The 13,330-nt window shown below is 36.9% G+C and overlaps 3 protein-coding genes across 3 annotated transcripts; 2 read left to right on the top strand and 1 right to left on the bottom strand.

Moving 5' to 3' along the window:
* The first annotated feature begins 440 nt into the window (after positions 1-440).
* Positions 441-1,741, top strand: LOC117914900 (transcription repressor OFP11-like). The gene has a single exon (XM_034830418.1). It carries the CDS (start codon positions 666-668, stop codon positions 1,329-1,331), a length of 666 nt encoding a protein of 221 aa, XP_034686309.1. The 5' UTR covers positions 441-665; the 3' UTR covers positions 1,332-1,741.
* A 6,664-nt stretch (positions 1,742-8,405) lies between these two features.
* On the top strand, positions 8,406-8,912 carry LOC117914478 (preprotein translocase subunit SECE1-like). Its single transcript, XM_034829822.1, has one exon. The coding sequence runs from the start codon at positions 8,406-8,408 to the stop codon at positions 8,910-8,912; it is 507 nt and encodes a 168-aa protein (XP_034685713.1).
* Positions 8,913-9,207: 295 nt separating this feature from the next.
* On the bottom strand, positions 9,208-10,694 carry LOC117915427 (probable prefoldin subunit 2). The gene is made up of 2 exons (XM_034831018.1): positions 10,625-10,694; positions 9,208-9,982 (listed from the first exon to the last, which is right to left on the bottom strand). The coding sequence occupies exon 2, from the start codon at positions 9,976-9,978 to the stop codon at positions 9,532-9,534; it is 447 nt and encodes a 148-aa protein (XP_034686909.1). The 5' UTR covers positions 9,979-9,982; positions 10,625-10,694; the 3' UTR covers positions 9,208-9,531.
* Positions 10,695-13,330: the final 2,636 nt, after the last annotated feature.

Below are 13,330 nucleotides of genomic sequence, written 5' to 3'. Positions count from 1 at the left end.
AAAGAAGTGGGACAGAAGTCTGATCCCTCATATTCTTGTCAGTATTCACGTCTTTTTGGTAAGAGGGAAAGTTACAGAATTTGGTAGTATGCAATAAATGGATTGGTGAATCACACAAAATCCGCAAAGAAGAAGAAAAAAAAAAAAAAAAACAAGTGGAAACGGATCATCTAAGAACTTTAAGAAAAATGTGTATGGAAATGGGGTTTGAAGCCTTTTGCGTTGGCTGCTGTCACTCCTTGTAGTTAGCTCCTTGAAACGGGCGGATGCCCACCTCCTCACTACATTACATTTTGTCTTGTATACTGTATACATATATTTAAATCCAAAATACACAGAAAAACGATAAGGTCACTCTTCTGGTCCTCCATTTCCTCCTTAGAAGCTATAGAGTTGCATTCAACACCTACCTTTCCAATCACATGAGGAGTGCGTAGTCTGCATATATATAATGAGATAGGTAAAGGCAAGGGTAACATGCACAGAAATGAGAACTTCCACTCATCACTAGTGGCCTTAGGTATCGAAAAGAAGCCCTCTTTCTGTTTGGCCTTTATCTATAGATCTTTCTCTACTCGTACTGTGATACCTTCTATCGGACAGTGATATATATCTGAGTCGTCTCTCGTCCATCTCTGAGCTTATTAAGTGGGTAACAAGAGAAAATGTCCAGCATCATCTGGAAGAATTTCAACCTCTGTCTCTCAAAATTGAAATGCTTTCCCACGACCCTACCATCCTCTCCGCCTTCCAAACATGACCACAACCGTCATCCATCATCGTCATCATCCATTTCTTCTACCTCGTCAATCCTCATCAAGAACTTCAACTCCCTCTACGACCTCACTTCTGATTCCACCTCCAAATCGCTCACCCGCACGACCGACGACTTTTTATCCACCTCCGAGGATTCTGTTGACTCAGAATCACCTCCTGATTTCGCCACCGTCTTTGCCTCCCAACGCTTCTTCTTCTCATCCCCTGGCCGCTCAAACTCCATTTTCGAGGCCTCGGAGTCCCCGCCGGAGTCTGACGCAATTGTCAACGGAGGCGTCGCGGTTCATACTTACTCACCCAACCCGTACGAGGATTTCCGGCGATCAATGCAGGAGATGGCGGAAGCGAGAGAGTTGAGGGACGTGGCGGCTGATTGGGAATACTTGCATGAGCTGCTCCTCTGCTATCTCACACTCAACCCCAAACACACCCACAAGTTCATCATCCGCGCTTTCGCCGACCTTATCGTTTGCCTCATGTCCTCAACCGCCTCAGATGGCCGCCGGGGCTCAGCCGGCCCGCAAAGACACGGTGCTTCCCAGTGGTTCGCTTAAGTTTTTATTATTATTATTTTTAGGAAGCTATTTTGGAAGGAGGTGAATTTCCAAGAGACCAGTAAATAGGGTTTGTCTTTGTTGTGAAGGATGTTTCTTCCATGAAGACAAAGCAAAAATGCCTTGAAATGAGAAAACTAAGGAAGCGTGGGATGTTAGTGTGTCTCGATGCATGTCATTTTTCTAGCTTTGTTTCTCTTCAAAAACTGTGCCTTCTCTCTTGTACTACGCCATGCAGCAGTAGCAGTACTAGCAGTCCCCAGTTAAATAATTGTGCTTCTATTGCTAAATCTGGTTTCGCTCATTGTCAAAACTATTCGGCATGACAAAATAAGTTTGTCCACACCTTTGTTTGAAAAATCTTTCCATCTTTGAAATTTACCCTTTTCAATAAAGTCATTGGTATGCAATTTCTCTTCTTTATAAAACTAATAAAGAAAATCTGCTACACCATGATTTGATGAGCTATGATATAGGAACTACCTCTCATCAGTTTCTATTAATTTCTTTTGGCCAGTTGGCACATGATACAAGAAAAATTTATACTTTTGAATTACTGGGGTTTTCCTATGCTGAAAACTTTGATTTGATTTCTATCTGCTTCCAACATTTGAAGTGTCAGACCCGGTATGCGTTTGGGAAAACACTTATTAATGGGTAAGGAAGAGGACAAGCTTTGGATGGTATTAAGAAGTTGAAAGAGAGGGTGCATGCTTTGCTTTTTTCATAATTTAATCATTTTTATGAATTTTTATATGACAAAAGAGGAGACAAAGAAAGGGTATCCGAAGAGACATATCAACAACTACACTGAAGAGTGCATGAGGTGGTTTCTATATTTTATGCTCGAGTAGCAAATTTGACGAGGCTAGTTGGTTTAGGTAAGGACAACAGCTAGGCCCCTTTTGTCTTTGGTGTCTCCATTCTTTAGATTTTGGTCGGCTGACAATCCCTCCATAATCAATATTTCAGACCGAGTCTTGCCTAGAATTTTGCTGGGGCTTCCCACAAATTATGTATGAATCATTTTATCACTGTACATGACTATTCCAAGAGATCCAAAACTTAGATTGTTTTTTGATCAAACACTCAACTATGATTTCTCTTAACTATCACAAGATCATCACTCCCATGTTTATCTACACACTATTATTTTTTTACTATATATTTGGCTGATAGCTAGTCACATTCCCTAGTGAATGCAGTGTGCTTTGATAGGAATTAAAAAAATGAATTGTAACATTCTGGGTCAAGGTGAGGCCAAATACATAAATTGGAGTACATACTACATAGGGTTATGAACATGCAGGTAGGCCCAAAGATGACAAGGAGATTAGGGAATCTTAAACATATTTTTGTTGTTTTCTTTTGCTAATGTATAGAGGTGGCACTGTTTTGGACCACCTTTATCGATCACAGCTATGGACTACGGAGGCATGCATGCAATTTTTGTACTGAAATTCATTTGAGCTATAGTTTTGAAATTAGTGCCACAAGAAAGAATATGGAAGTGGGTCTCTTGACTGATTAAATACAAGAGAAACGAGTTTGTTGATTTCTTACTGACATTGACTCGGGTTTGGTAGCTTCTTGAATTTTAGAGAGGCGAAAAAGAAAAATAAAGTGATACCGGAGATGGCGGAGATGTTTATGCCTTATTTGGTAATTGTTTTGTAAAAGAGTTTTGAAATCAGTTTCAAAAACTATTTTTTTTAATGTTTTATATAACAAATGTTTATTAGGAAACATAAAATATTTCTAACTTTTCTATTTTTTTGTTTTTAAATATATTTTTAAAATACCTTTTTTTATATAATACCTTATTTTTAATCATTTGTTATATTTATATAATTATTTTTTAAAATAATCTTTATAAAACAAGCAAAAATAATTAAAAAATATATTTTTTAAAAAAAATATTCTATTTTTCAGTTGTCAAACATGTGTTCCTTCTTCCTTTTATTTTGTTGGTTTTAGAAAAAAAAATTGTTTTCAAAGTAATTACCAAATAAGTCCTAATATTTATTTTGGAAATATTTTTGATAATGATTTTTAAAAGAACAGTTGTTTAAAAACTATTTTTTGATATTTTGTGAACAAAAATCTCTTTGAGAATTTTAAAATATTTTAAACTTATTTTCTATATTTTTAAATATATTTTAAAACAATTTTTATATGTAATACTTTATTTTTAAATTGCTCTCTATATTTATATAATAAATTTTTTAAATAACCATATAAAAACAAGTAAAAGCAGCTAAAACATAATTTTTGAAAACAAAAAAACTATTTTATGTTTTTTTTATTGTAAGACATATTTAACAGAAAATCGTTTTAAAAAATAATTATCAGATAGAGTATTAGATTCTCAATTTGTAAATGTCCTTCCTGACCTCAGGCTCTAAATTGAAATACAGTGGCCACCATCTATCTACATTAGCTTCTATTGACTTCAAGGTAAAAGGAAAAAGGCCATCTATATTCTATAGACTACAGAGATGAACTAAAATTTGTGAAGCCAAAACCAGGATTTTTGATAAATGTATGGCTGTTGGGGAAAGTAATTTGTAAAATGTTGTAGATTGGAAAATAATTCCAATTCTATGGCACTTTTTAACACGTAGTATGAGAGTAGAAAAAAATAGCATTTTATATTTGAAAAGAAGTGGAAACTCATTTCCCCTAGCCCGTTTTCTTCTTTGCCTCAAAACTCATTTTGTCATCTGCCCGAAAACCCATTTTCCCGCACGCTAATCATGGAGTGGAGATCCTTGCCTCAACACCAATAGGAAGGAAGTGAAGTGCAGGCCTGAGAAACTATTGCCCCCGATGTTTTCTGTAAGTTTTGTGATTATATTTGGTGGTGTGGTTATGTTTGGTCATCGAGAAAGCATGGGAAAATTGAAAAAAAATAAAGTTTTCATTTTTTTTTTTTACAATGAAACCAAGTAGACTAAAAATTATAGAGAAAGTTTTCATTTTTTTTGTAGTTCGACTTGTTGTGATTCTGTTTGGTTGCCAAGAAAGTGTGGGAAAGTTGAAAATTTTGTTTTCACTTTTTTATCGGCTGACTCTGACACAATATTCGTCATCGATAATCGATTAAAGGAAATTTCCCGATATTTCCTACCAGTCCAACCCGCGCATAGGATACAAAATATGTCCAGTTTTTTTTATAAAAAAACATAAGATGGTATTTAGTGATCTGATCATGATTTGCAGGGAAAGGTTATGTTTTTCAGCTTGTCTAAAAAATCGTGGATTTAGGGTTCGTGAAATTTAAATCCAATGGCACAAAAGCAAAGAGACCCTTAGAACAGATCCATAAAAAGCATTTTTTTTAGTTTTTGTTGGGGTTTTGCATGGATTTTCTCGAAAATCAAACGATAATGAATTTTCTCGGAAATCAAATGGGGGATGGATTTTCATGGGAATCAAACGGGTGTTGCAAAAAAAATAAATAAATAAATAATAACATGATTAGATTAGTACTTGTGAGGATTGAGAGTGGCAGATTCAATGAGGGTAAAATGGGATTCTTCACTGGGTGAAGCTTGTTGCCAATGTAGTGAAGGAAATGCTACTAGTGGTGGCAAATTCAATTTCATGGGGCACAATGGGATTCTTACTCGGACTGGGTTCTTCCACAAGCTATTGGTAATTTTCATGTTTTATCTTTTTATTAAAGTTTATTTTATTTTTAGAAGAATTTAATTTAACTCTTATTTGACTTATAGACCATCAACATACACCAGATATATGATATTTACATGAGATGGATCATTTAGATGCTACTACACAACTCCAACCTCGATCAGGAGATGTACGACCTACACAACAAGGGCCTCGTACATGGGAGATTAGGAATACACCAGTTGTTGCCTGAGTGCGACCATCGACTGACATTAGTCCACCACCTCATCAGCAGTCGATATCATCCATTACTCGATCAGGAGGTGTATGGAATAGAGGGGAAGGGGCTCATACGAGAGGTAGTCCACCATCTTATCAGCAATCGATATCATCCATTACTTGATTAGGAAGTATACTGACTAGAGGGGGATGGGCTCATATGAGATGGACTAAGCATACATCTGTTCTTAGAGATGCACCATCAACTAACATTAGCTCGCCACCTGTTGAGGAGACTTCTATTACACCTATGGAGGTGCCATCCACCCCACCTGTAGTACCACTTGTTACATCATCACCACCATCGATAGAGGTTATATTGGTTGATGAGTTAGTTCATATAGCAAATGATGATCAACAAGGACAAAAGAATGATCGTGGTCGAGGACGTGGTAGGAGACGTGGCCGTGAACCTCATGGAGGGTTACATGTTAGCCCCATAGATCCAATAGTGGAGCATGCATATCATATACGTCCACAACGGAAGAGGAAGGCTCTTCGTGTGGTACACATTGAGGATGTTACTATATATGACTTGTATTTTGGATACTGTTACTATTTTGCATATCATTATTTGGGACAAATATTCAAGATGTATATTTATACTTGTTATATTTTAAATTTACTAACTTTTTATTAACGTAAGTTATATGGTATTCTATCTATTTAGTATTGTCACTATTTTGAAAATGTACTGACTTAATTGACATTTGGTTTACTTGTTTTCATTGGGTTTGGATTGAATGTCAAAATATTGATTATAATATATATAGGTGATAAACTTTAAACATTTGGTTGTATAGCAAGTAATACTAATTAAGAGATAGAATTATTTTTTTTCTTTTGTGGAAGGTGTCTCTTCAGCATAAATTCAAAATTTTCCACTGTGTATGGAAATTGTGGAAAGACACTTTCAGTATAAACCCAATTTTTAAAAAATTATGAAAAGTGTCTCTTGAAGAGACACATTTAGTATAATTCCGTTTTTTGGGAATTGTGGAAGGTCAAAATTCGAAAATTTTCACCATGTATGGAAATTGTGAAAAGTCAGTATAAACCCAATTTTTTTTTAAAATTATGGAAGGTGTCTCTTCAAGAGAGACACCTTTAGTATAATTCCATTTTTTGGGAATTAAGGAAAGTGTCTATTCAAAATTCGAAATTTTCTATTATGTATGAAAATTGTGGAAATGTGTCTCTTGAAGAGACACTTTCAGTATAAACCCAATTTTTTTTTTTAAATTATGAAAGGTATCCAAATATAATTCCATTTTCTTGGGAATTGTGGAAGGTGGAAAGAAGCGAAAATTTCCACTATTTGTATAAAAATTGTGGAAAGTGTCTCTTAAAAAGACACTTTTAGTATAAACCCAATTTTTTTAAAATTATGGAAGGTTTAAAAGACACCTTTAATATAAATCTAATTTTTTAGAATTGTAAAAGGTATCTCTTGAAGAGACACATTTAGTTTAAATTTATTTTTTAAAAATATTTATCATGATTTTAAAAATTATGGAAGTTCTCTCTTCAAAAGACACCTATTACTAAAAATCGGCGTAAATCTATCTATATTTTTTCAACTACCACTTTTTAATAATTATTTTTAAAAATTGCAGCAAAAGTTAAAAAACCCCGCCAAAACCGCATATGCACCTAGCAAGTAAGCAAAAAGGTCCTTGTCATTTTCATTCACCTAATAAATAATTGGAGTAGTATGTAAACACATAAATGCCCCCACTGTAGGCATTGTCAGTAGATGGACCCAGTTCATCTCAATCAACTCAAAACCGATCTCTTGGACCCAGTGATCTTAATCTTATCCTATGGCTCTATCTTATTCACTGTACATCTAATATTCTATAACACATTCGTCGTTTCTACAATTGCAACTAACAGTAATGAGTAGACTACCCACTAGATTACAAGCAGAGTTAGTAGTTGTACAGTAATTCCAGCTTCTGAATTACTGCAGTATCATCAGATACATGAAAATTTTGTTTGCTTCTGTTGGGCTCCCATATCATTAACCTGCTTCTCATTTTCCTGCGCCTCTTTTCTTGGGAATTGGATTCCATGTTAATCTCACACTTAGAGATTCCATAAGTGTGGTCCTCATCCATTGCCTTTGTTTTTCCTATCCATATGTCTATGGACTATGGTCAGGCCACAGTGCATGCCTCCCCTTTTTAGTGCCCTTTGCTCAGCCTGCAACTAAGTTCAACATCTTTAACCCCCCTAGATTCAGAAATAATTTAATGAGTATAATGGAAGACCCCACGTAATCCCTTTTCATAGCAAAGATATACCTTACTAGAGTCATTATGAAGGAACATTGAATCCTTTGATTATTTTGTTTTCAAAGCAGTCCTAGTTCCCAAAAATTCAATAGTCTGACATTGATTTTTAACCATTGATGGTTCAAGTAGAAATATAGAAATTATGTAGGAAGCATGGACCATGGAACTTAGTATCTAATGATTCCTCATAAGATAAATACTAAAGTGATGTTTGTTTTTTAACTGAATAGAAAAAGTCAAAATATTTAACTTTTTCTATTAAGCTAAAAGTGATATGTTGACATCATTCAATATAACTAAATTGAATCTATTGATAACAAGTTTACTTTAGTTATATTGGATTATGTCAACAGATTACTTTGAATAGAAAAAATCAAATATTTTAACTTTTTCCATTCAACTAAAAAACAAATACCACCTAAATGATTAAAATACAGTAATAAAATAAAGAGCACGAGGACATCCCACGTCCATAAGAAACCTCAACACCCTTATATAGGTTTAGGCGGTCCAGAACAGAAACATATCTGATTTTTGGGGATTTTTGGGGTTAGTTATTCATGACATTGTACAGTTAATAGCTCAAATTATTCCAAGCTTACAATTCGTCCTAAGAAAACCAAACCCAAACCCAATGGGCCCAAAACTCGAGTAAACAGGTCAGCGTTCTAACCTGGAAAGCCGATTGCCACCTCGTGGTTTAAGATAGACCCAATATGATTTTTTTTGTCTGGTGAAGTGAAGGCCCAATAAAGGCCGAAGGCCCAAGAGGAGAATTCCACAATTTCGATTCCCGTGGCAAATCAATTCCCAAAGATTGTCATTCCGTTCCCTCTCTCCCCCTCTCACACACCTGAGCACAGCCATGGCGCTTCATCTCTCCTCGATGCAATTTCCAGTGTCATCATCGTCGCCCTCAACCAGACTTGGAAAAATTACATCTCAGCTAAAAACTTCCGCACAAATCAGAGCAAGGGCAGCAGTAATTAGCCACTCTGTCTTCCATCGCCGAACTATATCCACCAACGCCATTGAACAGGGGCGTCAAGATGGCCCCTCGGATGAACCAGAAACGGTCGAGAGTCCGCCCGCTGAACCGAGCACTGCTGAGCTGTCGGAGCTGGGATCAGAAATCAAGAAGACGATGAAGGAGAGAGGAGAGACAGGGAAAGAGGCAGATTTGTGGAGCGGAGTGGTGGAGGAGATAAGAGAGATAGAGTGGCCGGCGTTCGGAAAGGTATTGGGGACTACGTGGGTGGTGCTGGGCGTCATAGCCGGATCCAGCGTTGCGTTGCTTACCGTAAATGCTGTTTTGACTGAACTGTCGGATAGAGTTTTCGCTGGAAAGGGTGTTCAGGATTTTTTTGGATAAAGGGCTCATAGTCATAGGTCAAGTATCAGTCCTGGAGCCCTCACTCTCATCTCAAGCCAACCCTCCTATTTAACATTCTGCTATTCTGCTCATGTTTTTGTTTCTGGATGCTTGATGTTTGGTTTCTATTCTGCCCAAATGCAAAGATGGTGGTGAAGTAATCCAAGTTTTTCCCTTAACTTCCTAAGCTTCACATTCTGTAAACACCAATACATAGTCTTCTGAGGTAAATTCTACATGGATGAGAATTTAATTTCGATAATATACGGGTGGGTGCAACACACCTAAAACAACATTTTGACAACTTTCAAAATAGGTTGTTCTTGTTTCATCCCTCACGGGCACAAAAAAATAAATTATTTCGGTACAAAATTAACTCAGGCTCCTCAAGTTCTAAATCATCCTACTGAACAGGCTAATCAAAATATGCAAATCCCACATGTTTTCCACCAACAAAATAACACATAATCCCAAATTCATGGAGATTTCAATCTATTGTCATGACTCATGATCAACCTATAAGCCAATTCATAAAAGCCTACTACACCATATAACAAGACATTGAACTAATTTACCCAACAAGTTTGACAAAATGAAGAGAAAAAAGTGCAAACCCACTCTATTCATTTGTGCTTGCAGGTCCGACGAGGACTCCCTGGGCAGAACCTTCCTTCTTCTCATTCTCATCCTTCACCTCACCATCTGATTTTCTTATCCTAATTTTGTATTTAGCCTCAAATTCAGCGATTTCCTTTTTTTTCTTCTCAAGGGCCTCGTTAAGCCTAGAAATCACTTCCTCCAGACCCTCTTTGTTGCGCTGAACAGCTGGCAAGACCTCCTTGATGGTTCTCTCAACCAGCACACCTCCAATCATCCGGTAGCACCGTCTGGATGGATCCAGTGGCTGAATAGCTCCAATGACAAGAGAATGCTCACTCACTTCCATCTCTAGTTCAGTGATTTTTGAGTAAATTTGGTTTAGTTCTGCTCTCATAGCACCATATATGTTAGCAACTGCTTGTTCATTCATTGGTTCCTTCAGATCACCTCCTGCTTTGCCAGCCATGACTCTGATGAAATGATACAAGGGACAACATTAGAGAAAAGGAAAGATCTGCTCCCCTCATTAATCATTCATATCAAACATTCTATAAAAACAAAGCAAACTAACATTGAGTTCTTGTCTAAGACCATAAAACTGTAATGCTCCAGTATCCATAAAGTTGGATGCTAGCCACAGTTCTACTGTCTGGGAAATAGGAAGTGAGTGCTTCTGTCCATAGTTCCATTTTTAGTATGCTAGTTCTTTTAATTTAGTTTGGTCAAGTCGCAAAAATTAAAAGCAAGCACCTAACAAAAAGGGTGGCAGGCACTTGTTTGGTTACTCAATTAAGGGTATGGCACTATGCAATCTTGGATTAGTTACATTACACAAGAAATGTGTTAATGTATGACATTACAAACACAATTCCTGTTGTACACATTGCATTAACTGAACAGGCCATTTCTCTTTCTTTCTTCCTCGAGTTGCCCCCCTCCTACCATCTCTTCCTCATTCCAACCTAGATTACTAAGGATGCGGAAATCACTCAGAGCATGGATGCCATATTAACGAATTGATAAAACCAAACCTTGGCCTGGTCATCAAATACCTAATCATCCACACTCTTAGGTATGCCTAGATGGAAACACCAGAGAGTCAGATTCTGTACCTCTTTTTTATCCACCCAATTCCAGGGTCTGGTTTGTGCGATCAAGTTAAAGAGAATTCAGTCCTTCCAGATTCAATTTCTGATAGTATGGATATTCAAACCAGCCAAAAAATATGGTAATCTGTGCATGTCAGTTGGTATCAATGAAAAAAAATACACGTATACAAATGGAAAACTCTCCTCAACCCTGACTTTATTTTTTCTTGGCCATCATTGTCAACTCTTCTCAGGTCAATCAATCTGATCAATCCCCTCCCTCCTTCCCTTGCTCCTTCAACCGTTCTCTCCAAATCCATCTAGCAATTCACTTCATTCTAGGAAAAAATCATAGAGCTCCCTCCCTCCCTTTCCATCTCTCTACATCTCCATCCAGCAAAATTTATAGAGGTCCCTCCCTCTGGAAACTGCACTCCTTATTTCTAGGACAAAATTTCATGGTGGATCTCTCTCCTCAACTGGACAAAATTCCTGCCATCCAAGCATGGATGGAATGTTAAATATTGTGTTTTTAAGAAAAGAAAAGGAGAAATCAAGCAAGAAATCAGCGCCAAAAGGGAACACAGCAAGCTTGAAACACAAGTATTCCCTATTGGACAAGCAATAAATCCCAACTTCTATTGGATGATGAGAAAAAGCATGTTTGCAGGTCTAAGGTTGTTTTCTTTACATAGATAGTGTGGTGCAAATTTTTGACACAACATAATTTAATTGCTAGGAATTCCAATACCAAATAGGCATGACATGTAAAAGAAATTGGAGGCCTCAGTCAATGATTTCAAATAGTACAATGTATTTTCTGGACGTCTAACACACACCCATATTTTGTCTAATTCAAATTAATGAACAGTATGCACAAATATTTATATCCATTTTTCCTTGTGTATAATATTATTTGAATCTTAAATTAGATAAACCATGGTTAATGACCTCTATATAATTCTATAAAATAATTATTGAGTTAAGATTTAAAACAAAAATCAATAAATACTCAACTTCTAACCTTTTTTATCATAAAGTAAACTTCTCTTGAAGAAGGAAAGCACAAAGGGAGAAAGAGGGTTTATCTTGCAATAAGCAAAGAAAGCAAGATCGAACAACCAAAAGTCACAATTGACACATTGAAGAGAAACAACAAGGCCTCCAAGGAGGCATGAAATGCACAAGGAAGATATTATCAGAGAAACTACTCTTAGCAGTAAAAATAGGTCTCAAAGTTGCTGGATTAGGAATCCATTAGATTGAATAAATCAAATATTCTAAGATCACCTGCCTCATTGAACCACATAGAATAGGGCCTGGGTCCTCTTTTATCTCCCTTAATCCACCTAAGTGTGCAGGTTACAATCACCATCATGGCCTACCCATGATCTAGCAGCTCCAAGAAGGTAAGCATGATGCAAACCACATGCTTTCACATAAGACCTACAATTCAATATTTACCCAGGATTTCCTAAAATGTAAATGTTGAGAGAGAGAGAAAGAAGAAAAACCTTAATTCTCATTAATGTAATGATCTACTTACAATTGAGAAATATATATATATACAAGGCTAGGAGTCCTAACTACCATACATGTATCCTATATTAACAAGGAAAGGTTATATACTATAAATACATTATATTCAACACTCCCCCTCAAGCTGGAGCATATACGTCATATGCACCAAGCTTGTTACAAATATATTTAATCCTAGGACCTCTGAGAGATTTAGTGAAGATGTCAGCTAGTTGATCATTTGAATTAACAAAACTTGTAGCAACACATCCTGATGCGATCTTCTCTCTAATGAAATGACAGTCAACTTCAATATGTTTGGTCCTTTCATGAAGACTGGATTGGATGCAATATGTAATGCGGCCTGGTTATCACATATGAGTTTCATCTGTTCATCCTTTCCAAATCTCAACTCTAGAAGAAGATGTCTCAACCATATGAGTTCACATGTTGCCAAAGCCATAGCTCGATACTCGGCTTCAGCGCTAGATCTGGCCACTACATCTTGTTTCTTACTCTTCCAAGATATTAGATTACCTCCAATAAAAACACAGTACCTGAAGTGGAACGTCTATCTGTGGGTGAGCCAGCCCAATCTGCATCTGTGTAACCAACAACCTGAGTATGACCTCTGTTCTCGTACAACACACCTTGGCCTGGTGTACTTTTGATATATCGAAGAATGCGGATTACAGCATCCCAATGGCTATCACATGGTGACTGTAGGAATTGACTAACAACACTCACAGGAAAAGAAATGTCTGGACGAGTAATGGTGAGATAGTTCAATTTACCTACGAGCCGTCGATATCTCCCGGGGTCTCCTAAAGGCTCCCCCTGTCCTGGTACAAGTTTGACATTCGGATCCATAGGTGTGTCTACCGGTTTACAGTCTAACATACCAGTTTCTTCCAGGATGTCTAAAGCATACTTCCTTTGGGAAAGGACCACAGCAGAACTGGATTGAGCTATCTCAATTCCCAAGAAATACTTGAGTTTCCCCAAGTCTTTGGTCTGAAAGTGGGTAAAAAGGTGTTGCTTTAGTTTCTGAATACCATCCTGATCACTGCCTGTAATGACGATGTCGTCCACATAAACAACCAGATAAATACACTGCCCCAAAGAGTTATGATGATAGAAAACTGAATGGTCTGCTGTACTGCGAAGCATGCCAAACTCTTGAACAACAGAACTAAAACGGCATAAACCATG

The sequence above is a fragment of the Vitis riparia genome, chromosome 5, assembly GCF_004353265.1.
Source record: "Vitis riparia cultivar Riparia Gloire de Montpellier isolate 1030 chromosome 5, EGFV_Vit.rip_1.0, whole genome shotgun sequence".
NCBI lineage: Eukaryota > Viridiplantae > Streptophyta > Magnoliopsida > Vitales > Vitaceae > Vitis > Vitis riparia.
Note: the sequence above shows the minus strand (reverse complement) of the source record. Positions and strands in the feature narration are given on the sequence as shown.